A 27,195-nucleotide genomic window follows, 5' to 3' on the forward strand; every position below is an offset into this window, starting at 1 on the left:
TTTAAGGTGTAAAGTCAGTTGGAATAGGATACAGTATTTTTACTTATACGTAATGTCAGAATTTTTCTTTCATCAATCAGTCACATTCAGCCAATGTTTTTCTCATTATTATTTGAAAATAATTCACACACTTTTGTGTTAACAACATCTCTTTATTTTTTTAATGCCCCCATCTCAGAAATTTGTAGGATGGCCAAGAACCGTTCTCCAGAGACTTCAGCAAATTGTTCATATTTTGGCTGTAGCTTCATAGTTAGACTTAAGTTCATTTAGTCGAAACCTAATTATGAGAATCTACTCAAGCTGGTTGGATTTGGAGTGGTGGGAAGAGGTTGTGTTTATTTTCATTTACATATTCTAGTGTATTACGTTTGTGGTAAAAATACACATTTCATGCATTTTTTTTTGTTTTATTCTTATGCTCATCCTGAAGTAACTTTTCCTTTTATGAGATGATTTTCTCAACCATTTTTCTTAAACTTGTTCATTGTCAATTTCACTTAAGCACTATCTTTGAAGTTGTATCCTCTAGAGGAGAGAAATTCCATGTACACACTTTTCAATTAAAAAAGGGTTTTTTAACTGTAGTATTCTTGTGGAAAGAGTACTAAACTGGATATAAGGCTCCTTGGAATTAGCCTTAAGTTTAATTTAACCTTAGCTTAGCTTGCCTTTGTCTAATTTTTTTATCTGTAAAATATAGTTAGAACAATTGGTAATGTAGTACATACTTTCAAGTTTTTGATAGTTAATTGGTTAAATATAAGGTGGGCAAAATACAATCTAATATTATTTGAAGATGCTCCATATACTTTGAAAATGGTAAGGGTTTTTTTTAACCAAAATTTATGTAGTTTGTCTTTTTCCTAATGCTTGTCATACTAACTTTGTTATATGAAAGTAGCTAACACTTAAAATCATTACTACTTAGAATAGGACTGTCCAAAATGCAGTGGTGGGGTTGCATGTGACCCAAAGGGTAATTTTATAATGCTTTATTAAACGAAGCCAATCTACCTCAGAGCTCACACTAAAATAATAAATAAAAATATATTGTCATTTCAATAAAAATAATTTTAAAATAAGGTTGGACAGCTCTGACTTAGAATGTAGAGTCTTGCCTTCCCAGGTGTTTTTTCCCATGCTGTTAAATAGTGCTCACCAATTTTGTGTTAAGAGTAGGAGATAAAGCTTTTTTTAATTAATCAATTTAGGATGAATTTTAATTAATACTCTGATTAAGCTTGATTAGAAGCCCCCTTCCTCAGAGCACGGATTAAGAATAAATAATTTTTTCTTAATGTCTGAAACCAGAAATGATATTTATAGAAATTAAATTTACTAAATAAATTACCTATTTCAATAAAACCTTTGTTTATTGAATAAAATGAACTGAGTCTAAGAAATACTTTTATTAAAAGATATTTTACTTCTTTAATAAGCATGAAAAAATTGGGAAAGTTGTATATTGTGCCCTGATATTTCTCCTGGGTAATATATCTTTACTTATTTTATTTTGCCTTCTCTAATATGTCAGTAGTGATTTGAAAAATTGTAATTATTTTAAATTATTGTAAAAGATTGTAACTTTCCATTTTATGCATTTATTTTCCTCTGACATTAACACTTTTTGTAAACCTATTACTTCTTCAGCCTACTCGGCCTCTGCAGTCTTCTTCACAGCCTGTTCAGTACTCTACAGTCCCTTACCCATCCCCGCTCCTGCCAGTCTCACCTACCCAGCAATATACTGTGGTATTATATTTTCTACTCACCTCCTGCATTCTTTTTGTGGGTGAATGTGTGATGAACGCCAGTGTGTTTTTTCTGTGTTATTAGCATAAAAGAAAGATGCCATACTTTTTAGATTAAGGGATTCGTATGTGAACTTTAGGAAGTACCCATATCCTTCACCAACTAAAATTTAAATATTTAAAATATAATATTAGTCACTGTCACTGATTATTTTTGTTCTAGTTTTTCCCATCCTTCTCATAAATTAATATTTTTCAAATTATTTCCTCTCAGATATTAGATTTTGCTTAATTTTGTACCCTATCATGGCAGTAACAATATTATATTGCAATTAAAATTGTGGATTTCATCTAGTTTTGGACTTTGATATCTCCAGTGCTCTCTTTTGTATTGCTGATAGCAAATATTGAGGATCACTAGAGCTCGTGTTTTGGAGGACACTATTCTGAGAAGCATCAGCCCAAGTTAAGCCTTAGATAGTGGTCCTTCTAGGTATGCAAGATATGAATGATAATGTTAGAGACAATTTTTTTTTATCTGAACCTATCCTTCCACGTAACTTTTGATCCTCGAAGGCACCTTAGGAACATATCTAAATATTCTGTGAAATGCTATCATTATTCAAAATATTTTTAGGACTCCTGATATAAAACTATTTAGAGTTAAAATTTGTAAGCAACATAAAAAAGTCATTTTTAATCTGATCTACTCAAGTGATCATTTACTAAAATCATTGAGACTTTTACAAAGAGTATGCTAAAACCTCTGAAGGTTGGTAACAATCATAGTAAGCATTCCAAAAATGTTTTAAGCAATGACATTAATATAATTACAAATTGCTTTCCAAAGTCTGGACCAATTCACAGCTCCACCAACAATGCACTGGTATAACTTATTTCTTGCAATCAAACTTAATCAGTTGTTAGATATAGAATTTTCTGTGCCTGTCCCTCCATTCATCCCAAATATAATTTATGATTTTTATCATTTGAGTATTTCCTCATCAGATTTAATGGTTTTTAAATCAACTTTTTAATGTCAACTTATTTTTAAAGTTGTCTTCAGTAATGGAAACATACTTCCTGCCATAATCTGCCTTGGCAGGATGGACCCCCATTTATGTATTTCACTTCTGTTTTCCAAGCCAACTAGTTTGACTGTGTTCTAATGTTTAGATCAGTCATTCAGTAAAATATTAGCTAGGTGACGTGCACCATGGTGTTCTATAATGCTACAAAAACCAGAAATAGTAAAGTTTGCCGTTTATCTTGAAAGTTATTAATGGTGAGATTTTGTCCAAAGCTTAACTTCACTATGGTGTTATAAATCAATACCGTGGTGTTAGAAATTACTGAACTTCAGAAGGAACCTTACAAATATTTTAAGAAAATGATAGCTAAAACTTCATCAGACTTTATTTTCATTTGGCATGCAACAAGGTGGTAAAGAAGCAATTATGTATGTGGATTTTAAGTTTAAAAATACTTCCTGCCTAGTCGAGTGATATATACATGCCCTCCCCTGGCTTTTGAAGTCAGTATAATTTAAATTGTAAATCAAGTTTCATAATCATTTATTTTTACTGTTAGGGCTTCATTTAGCTCCACATTTGAAAAAGTTTTCTTTAAGTTCAAATTAAAGACTTTAAATTTCCATTTTATTCTCAATGTTTTTTAAAAATAAGCATAACTACTATGTTCTTTTAATTCTGTCGTAGACTTTGCCTTTTCCTTTCATTTTTCCAGTGTTACACTTGTACCTAATCACTGGATAGGAACATGATTTATTTGTTACAAAATCATCATATAATAATCCAAATCGTTAAAAAAAAATTTAGAATTTCTTAATATCATCACTATGTGTGTGATTATTTTAATGTATCCTGATCTCTTCCCCCATAGCAGGACAACCTTGGATCCCAGTTTAGCCATATGAGTCTTGTTCGCCAGCCATCTGCTGATGCTCCTGACCCTCATGCCACTATGTTCCAATCTACTGTTGTCCTTCAACCATCACAGCAGTCTGGATATATTATGGCACCAGCTCCTCCTCCAGCACCACCCCTCCCACCAGGCCAACCTATCCCTACTACTGGCTTTTCTGCTTCTGGCCATCCTGTAAACCAACAACAGATGCTTCAACAACAGGGATACATGCAGCAACCCACGCCTCAGGTACAGGTTTATTTTCCCTCTAACCAATTATCATGCAAAAACTAAATAATAGTTTGCTAAAATCTAGCCAAATATGTTTTAGGTGATATAGAGACAAATGGAGTTACATTAATTCAATTGTTACTTGATAGGAAAGTGAAAAAAATGTGACTGAAATGAGAGAAAGACAACGTTTTTGGAGTAAGCATGGTACTATTCCTCTTTTTTTAAGGGGATCTTAACATAAGGGTCTTATTGCTTTCTAAAAAATATATTGGTAACATTTCCATAGAATTGGTTTCCTATGTAGTCTTATGTGTTATGTTTTATGCATTTATAAACGGTATTCTGAGAAGGGATCCATGAACTCCTTCAGAGTGCCAAAGAATTCTTTGACACACACAAAAAAAGGTTAAGAATCCCTCCATATTAATCAGCTAATTTGTTCAATTATATATCAACCTCTTGTTTTGATATGGCTATAATGAAACATCCATGAATCAATCTCTTCTTTAATCATTATCTATGTATTATGAAACATATCAATCTCTTTGTCATTATATACATTTTAGATAGATAGATAGATAGATAGATAGATAGATAGATAGATAGATAGATAGATTGATTTATTCTAGTAAGAAGTAATAATAGATTCCATGTTGTGGAATTCCATGATTCCATGTGATCATAGATTCATGATCACATGTATATATCTATGTCTAAAAAAAGAGATGTGTGATTAAATTTCTGACAGACTATTAAAATAAATTTTAACTTATTTAACCTCAAAAATTGATATGGAGGAGAAAAGATCTGTTACTTGGGTTTTTTTCTTCTTTGTTTATTTCACAAATAGAATCACTATCAGGGAGAATTTAAATATTGCCCTTTTTTTGACATTCAGTCATAACCCCTGGGGCTTACCATTGAATCTTTGTGCCTTCCATATCTTCCTGTCTACCCTACAGATGCATTCTCTTTTATGTGCTGCCTTCCTCAGTGAGAGCCAATACTATTTTTCTGTTTATATCCTCAATATTTGGTAAAATGCTTGTTATGTCAGAGCATTTAACAAATACTTATTCATTGTCAGTCATAATCATAAAATTAGACCCCCAAGAAGTGAATTTAGTCATCCCATGAAACCATTCCTTGACCAAGGGCCATTTCAGCTAGGTCTCTCTGACACACTAATCAAGAATTCCCAGGAATTTTTCATTGTTTCTTACCTTAAAAGAATATCCTAGAGGGGTGGCTAGGTGGTGCAGTGGATAAAGCACTGGTCCTGGAGTCAGGAGTACCTAGGTTCAAATCCAGGCTCAGACACTTAATAATTACCTAGCTGTGTGGCCTTGGACAAGCCACTTAACCCCATTTGCCTTGCAAAAACCTTTTAAAAAAAAAAAGAATATCCTGGGAAGTTAGGTCAGATTAGCTCAAAAGTAATCTAGAGTTTGTTTAAATTGTTCTCAAAGAGATAAAATCACAACCTATTGTTTTGGCTTTTAGTTATGCATCAGAAAGTCCAAATATAGAGGGATGGCTAGGTGGCGTAGTGGATAAAGCCTTGGAGTCAGGAGTACCTGGGTTCAAATCTGGTCTCAGACACTTAATAATTAACTAGCTGTGTGTGGCCTTGAGCAAGCCACTTAACCCCATTTACCTTGCAAAAAAAAAAAAGTCCAAAGATGGGAGGAAGGAAGAAAGAAAAGAACATTTTGAGTTTTGTTTCTCTGGGGCAGCTAGGTGGCCCAGTGGAATAGTGCACTGGCCCTGGAGTCAGGAGGACCTGAGTTCAAATCTGGCCTCAGACACTTAATAATTGCCCAACAGCGTGACCTTGGGCTGGTCACTTAACCCCATTGCCTTAAATAAACAAAATTTCAAAAAAAAGAGAAATTGTTTCTCTAGAATTAATTCAAATAGAATTATTTTTCTTCATACTTTTAGCTTTCAGATACTCAATAACAAAGGATTATGATATTGATACACAAATGTGACTTTTCTAAATTTTTCTTATTTAGATGCCAGCATGTTACTGTGCTCCCGGGCAGTATCCCTCCAGTCAACATCAGTATCGCCCAGTTGCTTCCGTCCATTATAACACACAGCCAAACCAGGCACTGCCACAGCCTGCACAGCAGACAGGTTAGTGACATTTATTTCATGAATCTCAGCCATGTGGATTACTGCTTTTCTCATCTTTTTTTTTTCCATTTCAGCCACCAAAACAAAACCAAAAAAAAAACAACTTAGTACATAAAGTAATTCAGAAGCAGAATATAGTTTAAACTAGTCCAGTTGACTTTTGGGAAGAATGCATTATGCTCCCAACAAAGCAATGGGGGCTGTTTGATTCAGATGTCATCCAGAGCCTCAAAGGGTGATGTAAAGAGTTCCAGGAACAGGATATTAATATAGGCAGCAGCATGGCCTAGTATCCACTGCATAACAATTGAGATGGAAACAGTGACATGTCATTTTACAAGGTCTGTCTTTGCCACAGCCCCCTCAGAGGGGCTACCTTTTTTGTACATATCTTCAATGGTACCTTTTTGGAGTTTTATGTTTTAGCTTAGTAACATTTTCATAGAACATTATTTTAAACAATGTGCAATCTCAAATTGCTTGCCTTCTGGGAGGATGGGGGGAGGCAGATGGAGAACTTAAAATTTAAAAATATATAAATATTTGTTTTTAAATTGGAAAAAATAAAATATTAAATGAAAACAATGTACAGTTTGCTATGAAATATACAAACCATAAATTGAAACTATTTAACATTTTCTTTACCTTTTCATCAAGCAGCAGATAAGGCAATTGTACTTACAGATGAAAAATTATAAAGTTTTACGTTTAATCCAGTCCAACTTGTTTCCCTTTCAGTAAGTTGTGTAGCAATGACTTCTCACAGGAGCTCTTCTTTTAGTGTTTAAATTGGAAATTTCAGTCACTTTCTTAAAGGACTGTCGTAATATCCTACTGCCATTTGCCTGAAGAAAAGTGAAGACATTAGCATATTTAATTCCTGTGGGACTTGAGGGAGGTGAACTTAACTTTGTGGTGGTTCAGCCCAATCAAATATAAAGCAAGGGTTGGGCTGACTTCTCTTGAGTTTTATGTGGTACTTTGCAAAGTTTCTGTAGCCCATACACAGAACAACAAACTGTTCTTTAAAGGACCTCTACATGATGCTGCTTGGAGAAATGGAACTCTCTGATAATTTCTTATTGATCAGTATTGCTCACCCCTAGCCTTATATAACTCTTCCTCTGATGTTTTTGTATTACTGTAGAAATTTTATCCAAGGGTGCAAAGAGAGGTAGTACCTAATTATCTATATAGATGTAGTGGTAGTTTTTAATTTTTTTTAAACCCAAGAAATAACTATAATAGCCAGACAAAAGTACTCTTCTCTCTATAGTAGATGAATAGCCAACCTTGAAATCAAGAAAACCTAAGTGTAAATCCTGTTTAACACCTATTTAACTACATAATCATGGACAATTACCTTAATTTGTGTGTGTGTGTGTGTGTGTATATGTATATATACATATATATATATATATATATATATATATATATATATATATATATATATATATGAAAGGAATTTACATAGAGTTCAGCCTTTATTTTAAAGAAGAGGTACTTTCTTTGGAGATGAAATTATCATGCATTTTGGATAAGGACAAACAACCTCTACAAAATATCTTTTAAAAAGATGGTACAAAGTATACTTCTATAACTGGTAGTTTCCCTTCAAACAGTATTAATTCTTTATCCTTCTATATGATATGAAGAATTCAACTTGATATGATTAGTCAGTGGTCATTTTTCAAATAAATTTGAAGGAGAGAGAGGGTAGGTGGGTGGGTCTTTGTATGTGGGTGAGAGTGGTGTGGGTGTGTTTGTATGTGTGCATGCGCCAATTCTAATAATAAGGCTTTTTAGAAAAGTCAGTATTCTGTAGAAGGAGCAAGAAGTTTTCTGTTGCAAATTTTATAGTAATATTTTTCTAATTTCTGTTTCACATGTAAAATTGCTATTTCATGTTTATTTTTAACTTATTAAAACATAATTTTTTCAACACTGCACCATCACAGTCTGATTAAGATGGTAAGTAGCTTGGTACATTCATCCCTGCCTCTTTTTTTCCCCCATTGTTAGTCACCTAGTTATCAGTCTATATAATGACAAGTAACAGCCTGTTTCCACCTCTAGGAGACAAGCAAGTTACTCTGAGGGAATTTGCTTACATACAAAAGGTTCAAAGTGGCTTAAGTCTTAGGCAATGTATTGAGAACAGTAACAGGGAATTTGTTTTGTTTACCCAATTAGAGTTGTTATAAAGGATATTTTTAAACATATGATCAAGAATTTTAGGTCTAAAAATTAAATCCCTATAAATCATTTTGGATATGATCACTTCTTTTATACACATTTTCCGTTTTTGGTGTTCCTCACCTCTGAAATACAAGAGTCCCCTCAGTATGTAAAAGATTAGTCCTACCATGCTTTTCATCTAAGGGCATAAATATTTATTTCAGTGAGAGTGGACATCCAAGGCTAATGTGAAAATAGAAAAATGATTAACATCAGCTTAATATTGGGAATGAATGTGCAATTCTTTTTTTCTATTATAAGATTTCACAGAAAGACCACTCAAAGGAAATTTAGATCTGAAAATAGACACCAAAGGTTTTGTGTTTTCCTAAGACTCTCAGAATAATGTCTCTGTTTCCTGATTCAGCAGATGAGTTGTAAAATATTTGGTCCTAAATCAAAGTACAAATCAACATATCATTGTAATAAGCATAGTTCTACATATGGCTATTTCCATTAAGTCTCATAAGGTATAATATCTTTCCCCTTGTAATAATGAAGTTAGCTACAATTTGATATACAGAATATAGTTATGTAAATAATAAAAAGAACTCTTCCCATGAAATAATTATAGTATCAGTACTTAGATATGTAATCCCATGAGTGTTTTTTAAATAGCTGGATTTACCCTTTTTATTTTTTAAGAATTTGTCATTTAACCATGTTTGTTTAATATTATGGAATAATTGGCCTTATTTGTGAGCTGTTGGATTCGGGGCCGTAGCACTGTCTGAGAGGTTTACATTTCTCACAGTGAACCGGTCTCTTTTTCAGCTGCTTCCTGGCTTCTTTTTATTCAGGTTTCACTGCTTTTTAAATGCTGTATTAAAATATTAACATGTTCTGCTATTTTCCTAACATGTAAATGTCTTTTAGTCAAACTCAACATAGTCCAAAAACAACTGTCTGAATTTTAATTATCACTGATTTAATTTTGCTTTTTAAAATCCCTGAAAGCTGTTGCTTTGATTTCTTTTCCAAGGCAGGTTTAGAAGGTAATTCAAGACTGATTCATTTTGAAGATGACCTAATATGGTTTATGTCTTACTTGTGTCAGCCTCGTTAGGGAATATGAACTTTCTCCCTTCTATTCTATTTCTAGAACTCTATTCAGGCAAATTGTTCCGCAATGTAGCACACCAGATCAGCCTGGCACACTTAAATATGTTATTTTGACTTGGTTCCTTCAAGACATGCAGAGTTGTTTCAACACTGCTACAAGAGATAGTCCTACCCTCCCCCCATAAGACACTGAAAAGAGTTTCTGGTTTTAACCATGAAGTGTCTTTTTTTAATAACTTGCTATTAATGGTTGAAATCTTTGTTCTAATAGAAGCTATTTCATATTGAGGCTTTTGTATAAAATGTTAATCTGGAAACTAGAGGAGACTAGAGTTTTCAAAGAGGAATTGACCCAAATTTGGGGGGGTTTGTTTCTTTTGTTTTGTTGGGCATTGTATGCCCAGGGTGGTTACTGCCTGTTTTTCATTCCTGGATTATTGAATAAGCATCCAGTGTATACCTATTTTGTAGTTAGCACAGATCTGAACTTTTGTCCCTTTTCTTTCTTCTGTTAAGTCTTTTAACCTGAAATCTAGAGCAAAAGCATCTGGTAATTTCCAAACTATCCTGAACTATCCTGTGAAGTAGTCTGACATTTTCCTGATAGCTTCTGGGGTAACCTCTACTTTGACATTTTGATCAGGGAGGAATGAGAGAAAAGTAATAGAATTTATGACTGGGCATTTTGGCCTTTAAATCTATCCCCAGTGATTTCATATTAGGTTTGTCTAAGTTTTTTATAGTAATTAGGGAAATTTTAAATCTGAAAAAATATTAGAAATAAACTCTCTAAATCATGGACCCATGAAAGGTATGTATAAGCTCAGCAATACTAATTTACAATTCTCTAGATAGTTCCTTATTGTTTTTGCACAGGTAAATTGGAATTCTTCTAAAAAATATTTAAAACACCAACTAGTGAATCTATAATTTCATATTTAGGGTCTTCTTGGCTAAATATTCTTTTTTAAATTTTTATGTGTATGTGTGTTTTTAAGATTATTTACTATGAAAGATTATTAAGTATGTGTTCCCCTATATTGGAAGTTATTTCAAATTAAGTCTCTAAAATAAAAACCAGTTCAACCATTTCTGCTGAATACTGCATTACTCTCTGTCTAATCTGTTGAGGTGAAATAGAGCTAAAAATAGAATATTCTTTGGAGCCCTCCAGGGAAGCAGCTCTGCCATCAATTCCTATTGTCCCAGTTTTCTCAGCTTTGCAGAATTGATTGTGCTTTGTCTGTAAAGTACCAGGAGAAATAGGATAATATTTCAACAATGTACTCTTTTAACAAAGGAAAATGAGTTAAATAATATCAATATTGATGACATCTCACAGAAAGCCTGTGTGTTTTTGCTCTGTCTTAAGTAGACTACCCTCTCCTTACTCTCCTGAATAAATTCTTTCAAGCAATAATGACTGTAAGCTGATTTCTACAAAGGAATGCTGTAATCTGAGTATAACATACTTAAAAAACAGCTCCAAATATTGACTTGAAAATATTTGAGTAAAAATTAGGATGACTAGACTTGTGTAATGTTTTCATAGACTTTTAAACCTTGAAATACATTTCCTTCTCTGGAATGTTGTGCCATGATTCTTATTTCTTATCCTTTTCACTCTTTCTAGGACCTTGAGAATTTCTCCCCTGACAGTGGATCTTCTTTCTCTCTGTACTTTTGCAGCTACATGGACTTTACTCTCCTTTTCCCTTTGATTTGGATAGTTAGCTGGTTTTGCTTAATTGGTTCTCTGACAAGCCTTTTTTGCTTTGTTTTTTTTATTGCCTTTTTTTGAGGTAACATTAATTTTCTCCCACCCTCCACAATTAAAAATAATTTTTATTATATATTTTCTTTTTATATCATCTTCATTTTTAGATAGATGCCTCTCTCTATTCACCTACCCAGGAAGCTCTCCCTTGTAACAAACCAAAAGGGGTGTTGGAGGTTGTGGGGGGGGGGGTGGATCAATTCAGCAAAAATGCTACACAGCCAACCAAGTTTGACAGTATATACCAAAGGCTCCTTAAAAGTTTTTTCATGGATCCCTTTGGCAGTCTACTGAAGCCTATGGACCCCTTCTCAGAAGAACATTTTTTGATGCAGAATTACAAAGGAAATCAATTACAGTGAAATACATTTATCAAAGTATTTGCTAAAATGTTCATGGACCCCAAGTTAAGAATTCATGGTTTATGAAATGTACCACCACCAGAGTTCCCCATCTCTGCAAAGAAAGAAGAGAGGCTCAATTTCTTACCTCTTTTCCATGGCAAACTTGGTAATTATAATTACCTAGAATTCAGTTTTTTCTTTATTTTCATTTATATTGTCATTTTTGTTGTTTTCCTATTTCTGCTTATTTCACACTGTGTTGGTTAATGTTAGTCTTCTCATGCATCTTTGAATTATTTCCATTAATCATAGCTAAAAATGTTAAAATATTCTGTTGCATTCATGTACCAAGATTTCTTACCCAGTGGTTCGGCATCTATTTTGTTTTTAATACTTTCCTTTAAAAAGTACTTTTCTGGGGTGGCTAGGTGGCGCAGTAGATAGAGCACCGGCCCAGGAGTCAGGAGTACCCGAGTTAAAATCCAGCCTCAGAAACTTTATTAGCCAGCTGTGTGGCCTTGGGCAAGTCACTTAACCCCATTGCCTTGCAAAAACCTTAAAAAAAAAGTACTTTTCTAAATATATCATAGCATCTGAAACCTTTCTGCCTTTGACCTCCTTCTAGTATATAACAAGCAATCTTGATCACATTTTATAAAAAAGGGGATCAATTGTTTGATAACTGAGGAAGCAGTTTTCCTTTTCTCCTCATGGGAGTATTTGGTTCACACATTTCTGTGAAATTTTGACAACCAGAATCCCTCTCCTTGTTCATTTCCATTTTTCAGCATCGTCTTATGTAAACTGACCAAAACATAGTTGTTTTAAATGAATATCTCTTTTCCTTTCTTTGAGTGTTTCTCTTTCAAGTCATTACTCAATAGATAGGTGATCACAGAAATGGTTCTCACTTCATTAGTTTTTTCTCTGTGTTAAGATAGTATCAAGTAAATTTTTTCTGATGTTATCTGATACTCATTTTAACCTGTGTATGCTCAGTTTGACCTGACTAACCCAAACAGAATCCTCTCATAAGCAGGAGATAAAAATAGTCTCCCATGAGATCAAAAAGAATTGAAAAGATCTATAAAGATTTTTATAGCATACTCTTTTCCCCCCTCAAGGATAGTGGAACTGCCATATTTGAATTCATAACAGACATTTTCTTATATGCTGCTCCTGAAGAAAGTTTTCTTCAGATACTAAAGAAAATAGATGCATAAAACAACTGCATTAGACGAAGTGCACACTGAAATTGAAACACCAGTTCTCAGGGGCAGCTTGGTGGTACAGTGGATAGAGCACCTGCCCTGGAGTCAGGAGGACCTGCATTCAAATCTGGCCTCAGACACTTAATAATTACCTAGCTGTGCAACCTTGGGAAAGTCACTTAGCCCCATTGCCTTGCCAAAAAAGAAAGAAAGAAAGGAAGAAAGAAAGAAAGAAAGAAAGGAAGAAAGAAAGAAAGAAAGAAAGAAAGAAAGAAAGAAAGAAACCAGTTCTCAGAGTATACAAAGGAAAGATACCAAAGTGGGGGGGGGGAGGAAAGGGAGTGTCAGTAAGTCTTAAACTTGGTTATTACCCCATAAAAACTGACCTAGAGGGGATATCAGTAACATCTCACTTATATGTCTGTTTACCCATATAAGTAAAATTTGATTTGGTGTAAAACATATATATAATGTATATGTATATGTATGTATATGTATATATACATATATATGCACATATATATATGTTATAATCTGTTCTATCTTGAATATTATAGAACAGCAATAACTTCATTTTACTCTTTGATTATTGGCATCAAACAAACATAAAACATGGAAATGTAGACCTCCCAAAGATGTTTGTCCATGTTGTGGAGTAGGTCCAACACAGATGCAAGGTGAAGAATTCCTCAGAGGTAACAAGACTTTCCACAAATTTCTGTTGGTTGAGTGGTATTAGCTTTAAACCCCATAATTTTCAGAGATCAGAAATCTTTTGGAAGAGTCTGACTTCCCCATCTCCAACCCCCCCCCAAAAAAGAGTAGGTGAATAGCATCTGTTGTCCAAATTTTGGTGTATACAGGTAAATGAATTAACAAACAAGAAAATGTTTATTCAGTGCTTATTATATACCACACACTGTGCCAAGTAAGCCCTGGAGATACAAATAGAAAAAAAAGATAGTCTCTGTTGTCAAGGAGCACACACTCTAATGAGGAATACAATACATATGAAAGGAGAATCTGCATGCCAGAAGTCACCTACAAGTGTATGTCTCTTGGACATGCACTGCAATTAGACACTAATCGTTCTGGGAAACTGCACAATTATTTTAAGGATGCCAACCTCCCTAAAACAAACACCTGTCTTTAAAATGCTAGTATTCTTCCAGTGACAAGGATAGCTACACATCTTGGAGTACTCCATTCTCAGAAGAACTAAAGTTGAGGATCATCCAAACAAAGAGCAACTGAGAGAACCAAACTATTTGAGCAGACTGCAGCATTGGAAAGAAAAAAATTACAGAGATGTGATATAAAGACTAGTACAAGAAGAATGTGGTCCTTTCTCATAGGAAAAGGGAGGAAGAACCCATGGTTGACTCATGTGCTATTGATAAAAGTATTCACACTCAGCACATTGGCTGGATTCTTGTGGTGAACTAGTGAATTGTAAAATAAAAGGAGACATGGATGAGTTGCAATCTATGTCAATGGAAAAATACCTACATTGTGAACTTATGTATTAGAGTGATTAGACAGTTATCTGAGAATTCTAATAGGTACCACTGTGTAACACATAGTGTTTTACTTTGTACCCTGAAAAATTGCTTTTATCTCAGTGATTCACAGTGCAAATTTAATATTTCACTTAGCAATATCTATATGGGGAAAAACCTTACTAAATCAAGTTTTTATCATTTCTGGAAACTGTAATTTTCACAGCAAATAACCTTTACTTTGTAGAATCATTAGACAGGTAACATGGATGATTCCTTCTATCTCAGGGTCTAACACTAATCTCCACCAGTTATAAGAACTTCCTCATGTACCTGTCATGTGACATTAAGCAAGTCACTTAATCTTTCTGATCATCACTTTCTCTCATAGTTCTCTGCCTGGGTTGTTGGAAGAAAGTAGTTTCTAAATTGTGAAGTGCCTATAAATGCCATATTTTATCATATTACTTTAGCTCAAAATTCAGGGGGTAGCACTACTCTCTACCCCTCAAATGGACCCAGCACATAGAAGCAATTACAGAATTATGTGAAATAAATTTCTGTTGTGAAATGGGGTCAACCATGAGAAGTGTAATTTAATCATAATAGCTATTTTAAAAAGAAAATATGATACCTGCATGTAGACTGATCACGTGTCACTATCAAGAGTAGCAATACACCCTTGATGCACAAGGATAGTCCTTCAGAGCTATAAATTATATTTTATAGATTGCCATGTCAATGTGTTAGCCATTTTAGTAAACCAAAACAAGAGTTTAGGACCTGGGGGAAATAACACAGCCTAATCAGATGTTCTTTGGGATGGTTGTAGGATAAGAACAGTACCCCTTTGATGTGAACAATCTACAGAGCTACAAAGAAATCACAGGTCTGATCCCAAAAAATAAATAGTATGAAGGAATCATTTACATCAGTCAATATGGAAGATATTTTTTGTTGGTTTTGTTCTTGCAAAGCAATAAAGTGTTAAGTGACTTGCCAAAGGTCACAGCTAAGTTAAGTATTAAGTGTCTGAGGTCGGATTTGAACTCAGGTCCTCCTGACTCTTGGGCTGGTGATTTATCTATGTGCCACCTAGCTTCCCCAATATGAGAGGATTTTTTTTTAAATTTCTTCTCTTTATGAAGCATACATGAAACAAAATATTTAAAGTAAAAGAAAGAAGTATATGCTGTAGCATGAACTAAGGCCTAAGAGGATTTGTAAGGTCCATCCATTCCAATCCTACAAACATTTAGTAAGTACCTTCCATATCCAAGAGATTGTACTAGTGAGCAGTGGCATTGGGGATAAAAAGGCAAAAGAATGAACAGTTTTGGTCCTCGGGTTTTGACCCTACATGAGAGAGATAAATGTAATAGACAAGTACATACATTACTGAGGACTAAGCACAATAATGACTAAGGGAGGGTTAAGGGATAACTTCCCACAAAAGTACTATGCATTGTAACGGGTTACTTGAGGAAAGCTTCTTAAAGAAAGTATTTGCTGCTTAGTCTTATCCTCTTGTCCATCCTTTAAAGACCACCTCATATACTAGCTCCTCCAGCAAGTCCTCCCTAATCAATATTGAGTAATATCAAAAAACATTTTTTTAACTTCATGAATGCTTGACCATTATTTTACATTTTAGTCTCTGGAAGTACATTTATTGGGTATTTAGATATCTTCTGCCCCCATCCTCCCCATAATAGCATAATAAGTACTAAGAACAGAGAAGGGGCCTAGTAAATATTTAATGATTGAAGTACCCCCAGTGACATCGTCACAAGTAGCTACGTTTCCATTATTCCAAAATTTTCTATTCATTTGCTCATGCTTTCTCAGTTTTACTAGAGTGCTCACTTTGGTCATTTTCTGTTTAAAATTATAAAGGTCTCTACTAAATTGTATTCATATCTTTGGTTGGTCAGTGATTTCTTCAAATTGACTACTCCCTCTAATACAAGGATTTTTATTGAAGGATCTGGATTCATGCACTGATTTCAGGTTTACTGTGAACTTAGACTAGAAAACAGCTCACATGCCCTTCAGTTAGGAATTTAGGCAATGAACTAGTCTTCAGGGGCTTTACCGGAATTTAGAGGAGTTCAGGATACATAAAAAATTAAAAATCACTGCTTTCATGGAGTAGACTTATTCTCACATTTCAATCTGATGTTTTATCTTTCATGTATTCTGCCATAAAAAAAAAATCAAACCAGTGAGCTGGAAGCCTTTCTCCTATAGGACATGATATAAACATGTCATGGGCATCATTAACAGGTCTTGAGTTGTCTGTCTCATAAATTTGCTACATTACCAGGCCAACAACTGTCCTTTTACACTGAATAATATGAATACTTAAAACCATTTTTTAACACTTGAGACCTTTATACTTGATATACAGTTCCTTCTACAATCTTTTATCATTTATCAAATCATTCAGCATGCATTCCATGTACCAGGTCAACTGTATTGACCATTGGAGATACAAATGAAAACAGGAGTTTAGGACCTGAGGGAAATAACACAGCCTTAACAGACCAAAGTCTTGAAAAACTCAAATTTTTTTCAAATATAATTTCAATATATTTTTTGTATTCTTAGATAATGCAGTTTAATAACAAAAGCTTATTACTTTCAGGTAGTTTAAGGTAGTTTAACTTAGGCTATGAAATGCCATGATTACATTGGCTGTTTTCCTTCATGATATTGTCAGATAATTCTATATATAGCACTGTACTTAGATGTGTATAAAATGTGCAAAGCAATAAATATGAATTGCCACGAAGGATACAAAGATAATATCATTTCTGCCCTTGGGAAGTTTTGACCTAATTTTTGAAATTAAAAATAAAAATGTGAAAGGTTAAATAAAAACAGGAATTAATAACTGTTAAAAAAACATTAATGTGAACTCAGATACCTAATACTTAGCAGTATGACCTTGGAGAAGTCACTTAACCCCCACTGCCTTCAAAAATCAAAACAATAATAGAAGAGGAGAATTTAAGATAGTTTTTATGGTTGCAAATTATTATTTGAACTAACCTTAAATCTCGAATACAACTGTAAATAAAGTACTTGGCAAAAATAATCTATTTTTAAACAACTGAGGGGGGAAAGTAGTGATTTAAATTTGTTATAGAAGAAATTTTTTACAGGGAATTCCACAGGGCATCCTGGTGTTTAATTGTTTCATTTTTATTTTGATGAAATGTGACTGTGATGTGTGCATTTCTTTGAAATAATATTATTGATCCTCAGAAAGCTTTCTTTCTCTAAGGTTGGTAGAGAAAAAGTCTAGAAAAAGATTAAAGGAGGGGCTGCTAGGTGGCACAGTGGATAAAGCACCAGCCCTGGAGTCAGGAGTACCTGGGTTCAAATCCAGGCTCAGACACTTAATAATTATCTAGCTGTGTGACCTTGGGCAAGCCACTTAACCCCATTTGCCTTGCAAAAACCTTTAAAAAAAAGATTAAAGGAAATGAGGAAATGTCTTACACACCTTTATGTCCATCCCTTTTCATCACCATTTTTTTCTTTGTTCTCCCAGATCTTTGTGTTGACAGTGTGTTGATGTGTACTTTTGTGGTATAAAGTAGTAAGAAGGGAGTTTGAAAGATAATTGTGGAACCAAAAAAATTAAGGAAACCTTCCTTTCCCTTTTCCTTGCCTCCAGGTTTTATTTTGTACAGTGAATGCAGAACTGGAAGAACATTCACTGGACAATATAACCAGTTTAATAGGATCATAGAATTTAGCTCTTCACATAGATTGATATACAAAAGGACAAAAAAGGCAATTTATTCTTTATAGATTATTCATTACAGAAATTATTTCAACAAAAGTCAGTTGTGAAAATAACTTCATTCTCTAGAATCTTGTTACAACTCAATTCAGTGTATTTTGGCTTATCTTTTTCTAACTTTTGGCTCCTAGGATTGCTTCTCCCTACCCTCTTCCCCACTCCAATAGCTACAGAGTAGATGAGTGCTAGATTTAATTAATTAATTATTGAGCAATATAATTGAATGGCTGTTATCTCTAAGTACCAACATCTGAGATACAGAATCTTTATGACTCCTCTTCCCTTGTGGGCTAGTAGCAAGGCAGGAACACTTGGATTACCATTATAGGTAAATGGGTACTTGATAAGGCAATGATAAAGGATTTTTGTTTTTCCTTTATAGTTTAGCCATTTTAGGTACTACTATTGTGAATTTATCTATACAGAAGATTTCAAATGTGTGCTTTCTTTTTAATTTGGGACAATTTACCTAATGTCTCTCTGCCACCTTTATTTTTACCATTCTCAACTAGGATTTATATTTTAGCCTTATATTTCACAGTAACAGTGGAGAAAATGCCCTGAAAAAAATAGCATTGATAAAATGCAAATGTTTCTCTTTGTTTCTGATAAATGAGAAAAAGTGTGGCAATGGACAACTTAGGTAAAAACAGGACTTTTATTTACTTTCTATTCTACTGTTTCAGAATGTTTGCATCTTCTCAAAACTTGGTTCAACCTTTCCTTCCAGAAAGAACCCTTCCACAATCAAGAATGTTTCTTTTCTGTGCTACTTAAGCTAACCTTTAATCAAAGATTTGCACTAAATATCATTAGACAGTCCATAGCTTGTACCAATGATCTTGTGTGAAATCTAAGTTGTTTTTCCTTGTAAAACTGAACTGAACCTAATTTTTGAGGGTAATATATATAGATTTAGTCAGTAACTTATGGTGGTGAACATTACAAAGAATTTTACATAAAACATTTAACTTTTTAAAAGATACTGAATTACATATTTTTTTTAATTACTGGCATTTAGAAGAGTTTAAGAAACAGCCACCATCTAATGAATTCTTAATTAATGCTATTATTTTATGACAAAAACATTTGACGCAGATATGTAATCTTTTGCAAAATTATTTTAAAATTTAAAGCAGTATTTAATCCCTTATATCGTTTCAGGTTACCAGGTTATGCCCAGCCAGCAACAGCAAAACTACCAAGGGATAGTTGCCATTCAACCATCCCAAAATCAAAATCTAGTCAGTGGCCAACAAAACAATATTGGAAATCAAATTCAAGGTGTGATTGTCCCCTACCCTTCAGTGCCATCTTATCAGGTATGTTACCTGTGTTAAATTTATGCTTTTATTTTGTTATGAGCAATGATTTTAAATACAACAATAATACCAAATTATATTTAAAAATACAGTTGTAACACTTGTAAAGTCAAAGCTGAGAGTCATCTTTGGACAAAGCAAAAAGTTTTCTTAGCTGTAGGAATCTTTTGGTCTTTTTTTTAATAAGAGCTACTAAAAATAATCTATTTTAGCCTTCATTTCACTATGTCCTTCCATTTCTCTTATTAAAATTTTAAAAACAGTACCATCATACTTCTATTGGCAGGTTTTTTTTCTCTTTCATTTGATCAATTTAGTGTATTACATGTACAAGCAGACATCATATTCTTTTCAAACTTTTATCAAAGTTCTCTACATGTCTGAAAGGGAAAGGCAAGTAGGATTTAGAAATGACAGGACCAAAGAGTACTAGAATTTAATCATGTAAGGGGAGCCCAAAAGCAAAAGACAAGCTGCACCTAAACAAAGATTTACTCTTCAGCCCACTTAAAAAGTAAGCACCGGGGCGGCTAGGTGGCGTAGTGGATAAAGCACCAGCCCTAGAGTCAGGAGTACCTGGGTTCAAATCTGGTCTCAGACACTTAATAATTACCTAGCTGTGTGGCCTTGGGCAAGCCTAACCCTGTTTGCCTTGCAAAAAAAAAAAAACCTAAAAAAAAAGTAAGCACCAAGCATAACTTTGTTATGGGCTATGACAACCTATTCCAATTGTGGGTAGCTCCACATCTAAGAATTTTTTTTAAGAGCCTCTTGCTTTTATGACTATACTTGGCATAAGTAATTCTTCTAATTCTTCTGACCACACATGATAGATTCTGGAAGACAGAAATTATGTCTCCCCTACATTTACCTCCTCCTCCAAGTTGCCTTCAACTTCCACCAAATGATATTCGTATGATATGTTCTCAAGGCTCTTTTCTAGACAATCTTCAACTTAACAGTGTCATTCAGAATTAAATTTAGTGTTCCATTTGTGGTCAAATCAAGCAGGGTATACAAGACTCTTCACTGATATATGATATACTAGTAATTTAATATATATAGGTCACACAAGATCTATATGCCTTATAGATATAGATATGCTTTATTTCTAGAGTATATATATATATATATATATGTATGTATGTATGCATATGTGTGTGTGTACATACCTAGCCTGTGCATCTCTAAACATAACCTGACTTCACATTTAGGTTTTTTGTGGATTTATATTGATCTTATAATCCACTAAAAATCTTAGCTGCTTTTCAGATGAAGTATCTGACCACTCCTCAATGTTTTATAGTAGTCTTGAAGTTATTTGGGGTTTTTTTGTTTATTTGTTTTAGCAAAAGTATCACCATATAAAAACATCACTTGTGCAAAAATATTCATAGCAGCCCTGTTTGTGGTGGCAAAGAATTGGAAATTGAGTGAATGTCCATCAATTGGGGAATTACTTAACACATTGTGATATATGTATGTTATGGAACACTATTAGAAACCAGGAGGGATGGGAATTCAGGATTTGCATGAACTGATGCTGAGTGAGATCCTTTGTATACCCATTGTACACCCTAACAGCAACATGAGGGTGATGATCAACCTTGATGGACTTGCTCATTCCCTCAGTGCAACAATCAGGAACAATTTTAGGATACCTTTGATAGAGAATACCATCTTATCCAAAGAAAGAATTGTGGAATCTAAATCAAAGACCTCAATTTTTTTTTAATTAAAGATTTTATTCTTTTTTTTTTTTACAAAAAAAAGGTATCTTATTATTTGCTATCTCTTACGGTTTATTTTTTCTTTAATGATATGATTTCTCTCAGTTTTGATACATTCAGGTTTTTTTTTAGGTTTTTGCAAGGCAAACGGGGTTAAGTGGCTTGCCCAAGGCCACACAACTAGGTAATTATTAATTGTCTGAGACCGGATTTGAACCCAGGTACTCCTGACTACAGGGCCAGTGCTTTAACTACTATGCCACCTAGCCACCCCTGATACATTCAATTTTGATTAATGTATAGCATGGAAACAATGTAAAGACTATTAGACTGTCTTCTGTAAGGGGAGGGGAGCGAAATTGGAGGAAAAATTTAAAAAGTCAAAAACAATAAAAAGTATCATTACAGTATGGTACTTCTGAATCACATGTCGAAAAGTCTGGATTCAGTTCCTAGCTTTTCATCTTTTTTATTTATTATAAAGTGTCTGAGGCCAGATTTGAACTCAAGTACTAATAACTCTGGTGCTCTATCAACTACACCACCTAGCCACCCCCTAGCTTTTCATATTAACTATGTTACCTCAAGAAAGTTACTGAACCTCTCTGGGTCTCAGTTTTCTCATCTATAAATTATTGGGATTGGAATAATAAAATTCACTTGGAGGAACACAATGAAAATAATGGAAAAAATAAGAATAAAGGAGAGCTAGCACTTCAATCTATTTGATACTAGTTTTAAAAAATAGTTAAGTAGGCAGCTGAACAGACTTGATAAGGAAACGTCAAAAGTAATAGAATTTTAAAACCCAGGATATAATAAGCACAAAAATGTTACCTAGAAAGAACTTTCTATTTGATAATAATTATTAGGATAGCTAAAAAGAAATCTGACAGAAATTGGATTTAGACCCACATTTTATTTTATACATGACAATAAAATCAAAATGAATTTGACCTGAGAAGCTTGTTATTTATTTTCTGACAGAGAGGTGAAAAAGTCAGGGTTCAGAATAAGACATATTTTGGGGATTTGGACATGTAAGAATTTGTTTTATTTGATTATAACTCCGAAAGTCTTATGATAGTATTTTCGCAATTTTAATAATAGAAATGGAAGGACAGTGAAATAAATGATGGTTACAGTAAACTATTTTCATTAGTACTTTAAAAAGACTGATTCTTAGCTTTGACTTCACAAATTATGCTAGTCTATTTATAAATACTATTTGGTTTTACTTGAATATGTGATAATGTTTTGGGGTTTTTTCTCAAAAAAGGTGGGAAGGAGAAAAAATGAATTTATGACAATTGAATAAATTAATTTTTAAAAATATTAAATGTCATTAAAAAATTAGAACCAGTTCAGGTAACTTTCACAGTTGCAATTTTAGGATGAATTCTTAACTGAGTAAGAGATAAAAAAACAATTTATATTAGATTCCCTAGACAATTTGATTATATGTAATCGAAAATTTTGTGCATAATTAAAATCAGTTCTTTGAATATAAAAAGGGAAGCTTATAAAGCAAATAAATCAATTATGTATAATATCTCTGATAAGGTTCTGATATCCAATGTGTGTGTGTGTGTGTATACATATAAAAATATGTGTGTATATATATATACAACTGTCAGAAGCATATGACACTTTGAGAGCTATTCTCCAGTCAAAAGATATGAATAAACAGTTCTCAAAAAAAGGAACTGCAGGTTATTAATGGCTATAAAAGAATGAACCAAGCCACTAATTAGAAGAGAAATAGAAGTCAAGACAACTCATGAAGTGTCACCTCTTTCTAAGCAAATTGGAATATGAAGTTATGGGATTAATTTGTTTTGGAAGATTTGTGGAAAGACAAATGTACTAATTGACTGTTGGTTGAACTGTATACAGTCATTTTAGGAAAGAGTTTAAAATTATCCCAAGAAAGGGAAGGTTCAGACTCTTCAACCTAGAGCTTCTTACTGCTAGGCATTTGCCCCAAAGCAACAGTAATTTTTTTTGAAAAGGCAAATTATATTCCAAAATGTCTTTACTGATAGTTTTCATAGTAACTAGGAACTAGATGGATTGGGAAATGTCTTGAACAAGCCACAGTATATGAATGTAAAGGAATTTGTCTGAGATGATAAATATTTTAAATTTTATCTATTATATCTATTATAATTATAAAAATAATATAAAAAGCTAGATATTGAACAAAGAAGTCTTTTAAGAAATTGTAATTCTTAACTGTCTTAAAGGAAATGATGGGGCAGCTAGGTGGCACAGTGGATAGAGCACCGGCCCTGGAGTCAGGAGTACCTGAGTTCAAATCCGGCCTCAGACACTTAATAATTACCTAAAAAAAAAAAGGAAATGATGGATTTGGTTCTGAAGAATGAATGTGGAAGAGCATTCCCAGCCAAAAATAATGGTATAAGCAAATAATTTATTCAATTGTCATAAATTCATTTTTTCTCCTTCCCACCTTTTTTGAGAAAAAAAAAACCCCAAAATAATGGTATAAGCAGTTACGATAATGAGCAATGTACAGGGGGGAAGTTTTGTCTCATGTGATCCAGGAACTTCTTAAATATTGCAACATATTTTTTTCATTTATAAAAAATATATACTGTATAATCACAGGAACATTGAAAAATTGAAATAAAAGAATTAAAAACAAATGAGATCAATGGTCTTCATTAGGCATTGAAACTTGAAGGAACAGAGCCAACAAAGGTAACTTTGAGGTGTAAAAACCAAGTATCTCTCTCCTTTTTCCTTCCCATCCTTTCTCCTTTCTGACTTTTTTCTTTCCTTCCTTCCATTTTTTCTTTCTTCTTTTACCTCACAAAATTGCAATCCCCATTGCTCTACAGAAATTATGTTCCAGTCTAGGTTTTAGCTAGTGAGTGCCTTTTCCCTTTGTCCTACTTCTAGCTTTCTTCATAGTGCTCCTCAGTCTCCTTGACTTACTACTTAATGGGAGGGACAGGACTTTAGATGATCAAACGATACCTCACATATACCATTCAACTTTGCCACTTTACACTTTTGGCTACTAAATTTGACATCAAATTTAGAAAAGAGAACTCTGAGCTGAGAAGTTATTTTTTTTAATTGCCTTCCTCAATAGACTATATTCCATTCTCAAGCACAGTGAAATGCCTTTCTTAGTAGTTTATTTTTCCTTTGCTTTAAGCTCCAATTTTATTCTAATATTGTGAATCATTTAACTGTCTTTTATTTTGCTTAGATCATCTTTGCTAAACATTAAATCTGAAGCAATCAAAAGTGCCACCTAAATATATTAAATTACTTTCATACTTGAAAGATTAGATTATGTTACATTATATAGAGTAGAAAATCAGCCCAATAGTTTTGTTTTGGATAATTTATCTAGTTGTGAGGTAATTAAGAAATTCCATTGCAATTGGGAAGGATTAATTCTATTTCAGAAATTTGTCAAATGAAAAAATACTAGATGACAAGTTTGTATTATTAAACTTAGACTTTTAGCATAGGATAAAGCTTAGGTAGATCTTAATAACACCAGTTTCTGACTGCAAAATAACTAAGAATAAAACTCTTTTATTGCATATTACCGAATCCACCTTGGTCTACTTAGTAAATCCTTTTTGAATAATTACTACATGCTAGTCACTGTACTTAGCACCACAAGGAACTCAAAGAAAAGTAAAACACAATTTCCACTTTAGGAATTTAAAAGCTTAAGTTGTATGTATAATTTTTTAAGAGGTGTACATTTTAACGTACCAGTCAAGAAAATGGACAAGTTCGTAAAAAAGAATAATGAAATTTTACTTGATGTTTGTGTGTGTGTGTGTGTGTGTGTGTGTGTGTGTGTGTGTGTGTGTGGAAAACTATGTATTGTCCTGATGTCTAAACTTGCCTCTATGAATTTATTTATTATTGGAAGGTAAGTATAGCTTGAATCCTATTAGTAAGGAATTTGTTGCATTCAAAGTTTTTTAAAGATTTTCTTAATGCTTAACTTGAATTAATAATGAGAAAACAAAAGGTATGGTGCCTTCATTGTCATCCTCACCAGATTGTGCCATGTTAACTTGTATGTTTATGTTGTTCTTGAGTATTTTTATGAGATTTTGTGTTTGGTTAGATGAATAAGGAGCTTAGATGAGTCTTTTTATTACTGTAATTTAAATTTTTAAGGGAAAGAAGAACCAAATGAGTTGAAAGATAAATTCCTTGTTAGTGGTATAACAAAAGAATGTGGGTGACCCATAGACCTACTGCATATCTTCACAAATATTTGGAAACAGAAGTAGCAGAGTAGGGTTTATAAGAGAAATTGTTTTCTTTATTTATTTTTCTCTAAAGTAAGGACTTCTTCTTTTTCCCCACCAACTTTAGGTTTCACTGCCTCAAGGTTCCCAAGGAATGCCTCAGCAGACTTATCAGCAGCCTGTTATAATGCCTAATCAATCTAATCAAGGACCTATACCCACCACAGGAATGCCAGTTTACTATAGTGTCATCCCATCTGGTCAACAAAACAATTTAAGGTGAATAACTGAACTAAGTTCTTTTAGCTTCCACTTCATTACCTTATCTGTATCAGCTAGGATCTCTCATCTTATCAATGTCTGCTAATTTCAAGGTCAGTTTACTATTAGCATACTTTCTCCCTTTTACTCATTCTTTTTCCAGAGAATTAGAAAAACAATATATGCCCAAAATTGCTCTGAAAGGAGTTTTCTAGTACCTTATCAACTTTTGTTTTATAGAAAAAGTGGAAGTTTTTTTTGACAAGCCGGTACATTAAAATACTAATTATGCATTAAATCAGGAACTGTTCTTCCAAGGAATTGAAAGCACATTACATGTTGTTTCATTTATATCCATGACATTTCCTATGAGTTTACCAGAGAAGCAGCTGACATTTTGTTCATTTCTTTTACAGAGGGGGGAATTAAGATAGTGATAAGGTGATAAGAGTTAGTGTCAAGTCATAATGATTACAAATGGCTCATTTGTCTTCAGTGTGGTGGTAGAACCAGGATGGACTTACCTACTCCATTTACAGTCTGTGTTAGAAATTGTTGTTTCGACATCATTTCAACTGTTGTCAGAACTCCCTAGTGATACTTTTAATGTTTATTTCTAGTTTTATAGCCGACTCAAGTTTGGCACATCAATACAGAAGACCAGACTAAAATTAAAGATAGGTTCTAGTTCTAACTATAATAATTTTTGAACTTTTTGCTATGGCAAAGCCTAAATTTTCAAGCTCTATTGTCCAAAGAAAATATAGTAGTAAATCCAATTTTAAATTCCTATATTCATCTTTCATTTAAAAGAATTTTTAGATCTCTTTTGCTTTTGTATCGCCTTATTTCCAATTTCATCCATAGCACAAGAGTCATTCCTTACAACCGAGAATAATTTTTTTAAATAGAAGAGCATTTATTAAGAGCCAAGAACTCTGCTACATGTTTTATAAATATTAACTCATTTGCTTCTTACAATTAATATAGAAGGTAGGTGCTGTTATTATTATTATGCCCATTTTATTATTGAGGAAATTAAGGCAGAGATTAAGTGACATACACAGGGTCACATAGCTAATATATGTTCAATGCTGAATTTTAAATTAGGTCTTCCTGACCCCAGGCACAACAATCTATTCATTGAGCTACCTAACTTTTAAAAGGCAAATATTATGGGAGAGAGGAAAAAAATTAATTAATTTAGCCAAAACTTACAAATATAGCTACCAAATAGTTTTGAGCATTTTTCACACCTAAAGTGAAAAGGAAATGCATTTTCTCAACTTCTTCAGTGACAGTTTTGGCCATTATAGTTATGAAATGTTTAGTTTGAGTTCTTTCCATTCATGTTATTGTAGCTATTGCAAATATTATTTCTTCTCATGTCTCTCTGAAATATTTATTTTCATAACTTCTTATCACACAGGAATACTCTGTTACATTCGTGTGCCACAATTCTGTAACTACTTCCCAGTCACTGCTTCTGTGTTTTTTTTAGTCTACCATCTCCAATATCTTAGTGTCCTTAAAACTGTGAATTCCAGCAGAGATTTCTTTTTTGTGTATTTGGGAGGGCAGCTTTTCTTTGCTTCTTCTTAAGTGTTACTTCCACTTAATCACAAAGT

The 27,195-nt window shown here is 33.3% G+C and overlaps 1 protein-coding gene and 1 long non-coding RNA gene across 10 annotated transcripts in view; one reads left to right on the plus strand and one right to left on the minus strand.

Moving 5' to 3' along the window:
* Positions 1 to 27,195, plus strand: part of R3HDM1 (R3H domain containing 1) — an 87,035-nt gene that overhangs the window by 41,277 nt on the left and 18,563 nt on the right. For 5 of the 9 annotated variants that reach the window (XM_074215055.1, XM_074215062.1, XM_074215058.1 and 2 more), the window contains 5 exons: positions 1,654 to 1,755; positions 3,657 to 3,929; positions 5,933 to 6,056; positions 19,166 to 19,323; positions 25,434 to 25,585. In XM_074215055.1, the coding sequence (XP_074071156.1) occupies positions 1,654 to 1,755; positions 3,657 to 3,929; positions 5,933 to 6,056; positions 19,166 to 19,323; positions 25,434 to 25,585 (809 nt within the window). The remainder of the gene's footprint in view (positions 1 to 1,653; positions 1,756 to 3,656; positions 3,930 to 5,932; positions 6,057 to 19,165; positions 19,324 to 25,433; positions 25,586 to 27,195) is intronic. The other 4 variants (XM_074215059.1, XM_074215063.1, XM_074215057.1 and 1 more) reach the window with 3 other exon arrangements.
* Positions 1 to 27,195, minus strand: part of LOC141507430 (uncharacterized) — a 39,646-nt gene that overhangs the window by 10,326 nt on the left and 2,125 nt on the right. Inside the window, exon 2 of the long non-coding RNA XR_012474135.1 lies at positions 6,739 to 6,901. This is a non-coding gene — a long non-coding RNA (uncharacterized LOC141507430). The remainder of the gene's footprint in view (positions 1 to 6,738; positions 6,902 to 27,195) is intronic.

This window comes from Macrotis lagotis, chromosome 1 (assembly GCF_037893015.1).
Source record: "Macrotis lagotis isolate mMagLag1 chromosome 1, bilby.v1.9.chrom.fasta, whole genome shotgun sequence".
Taxonomy (NCBI): Eukaryota; Metazoa; Chordata; class Mammalia; order Peramelemorphia; family Peramelidae; genus Macrotis; species Macrotis lagotis.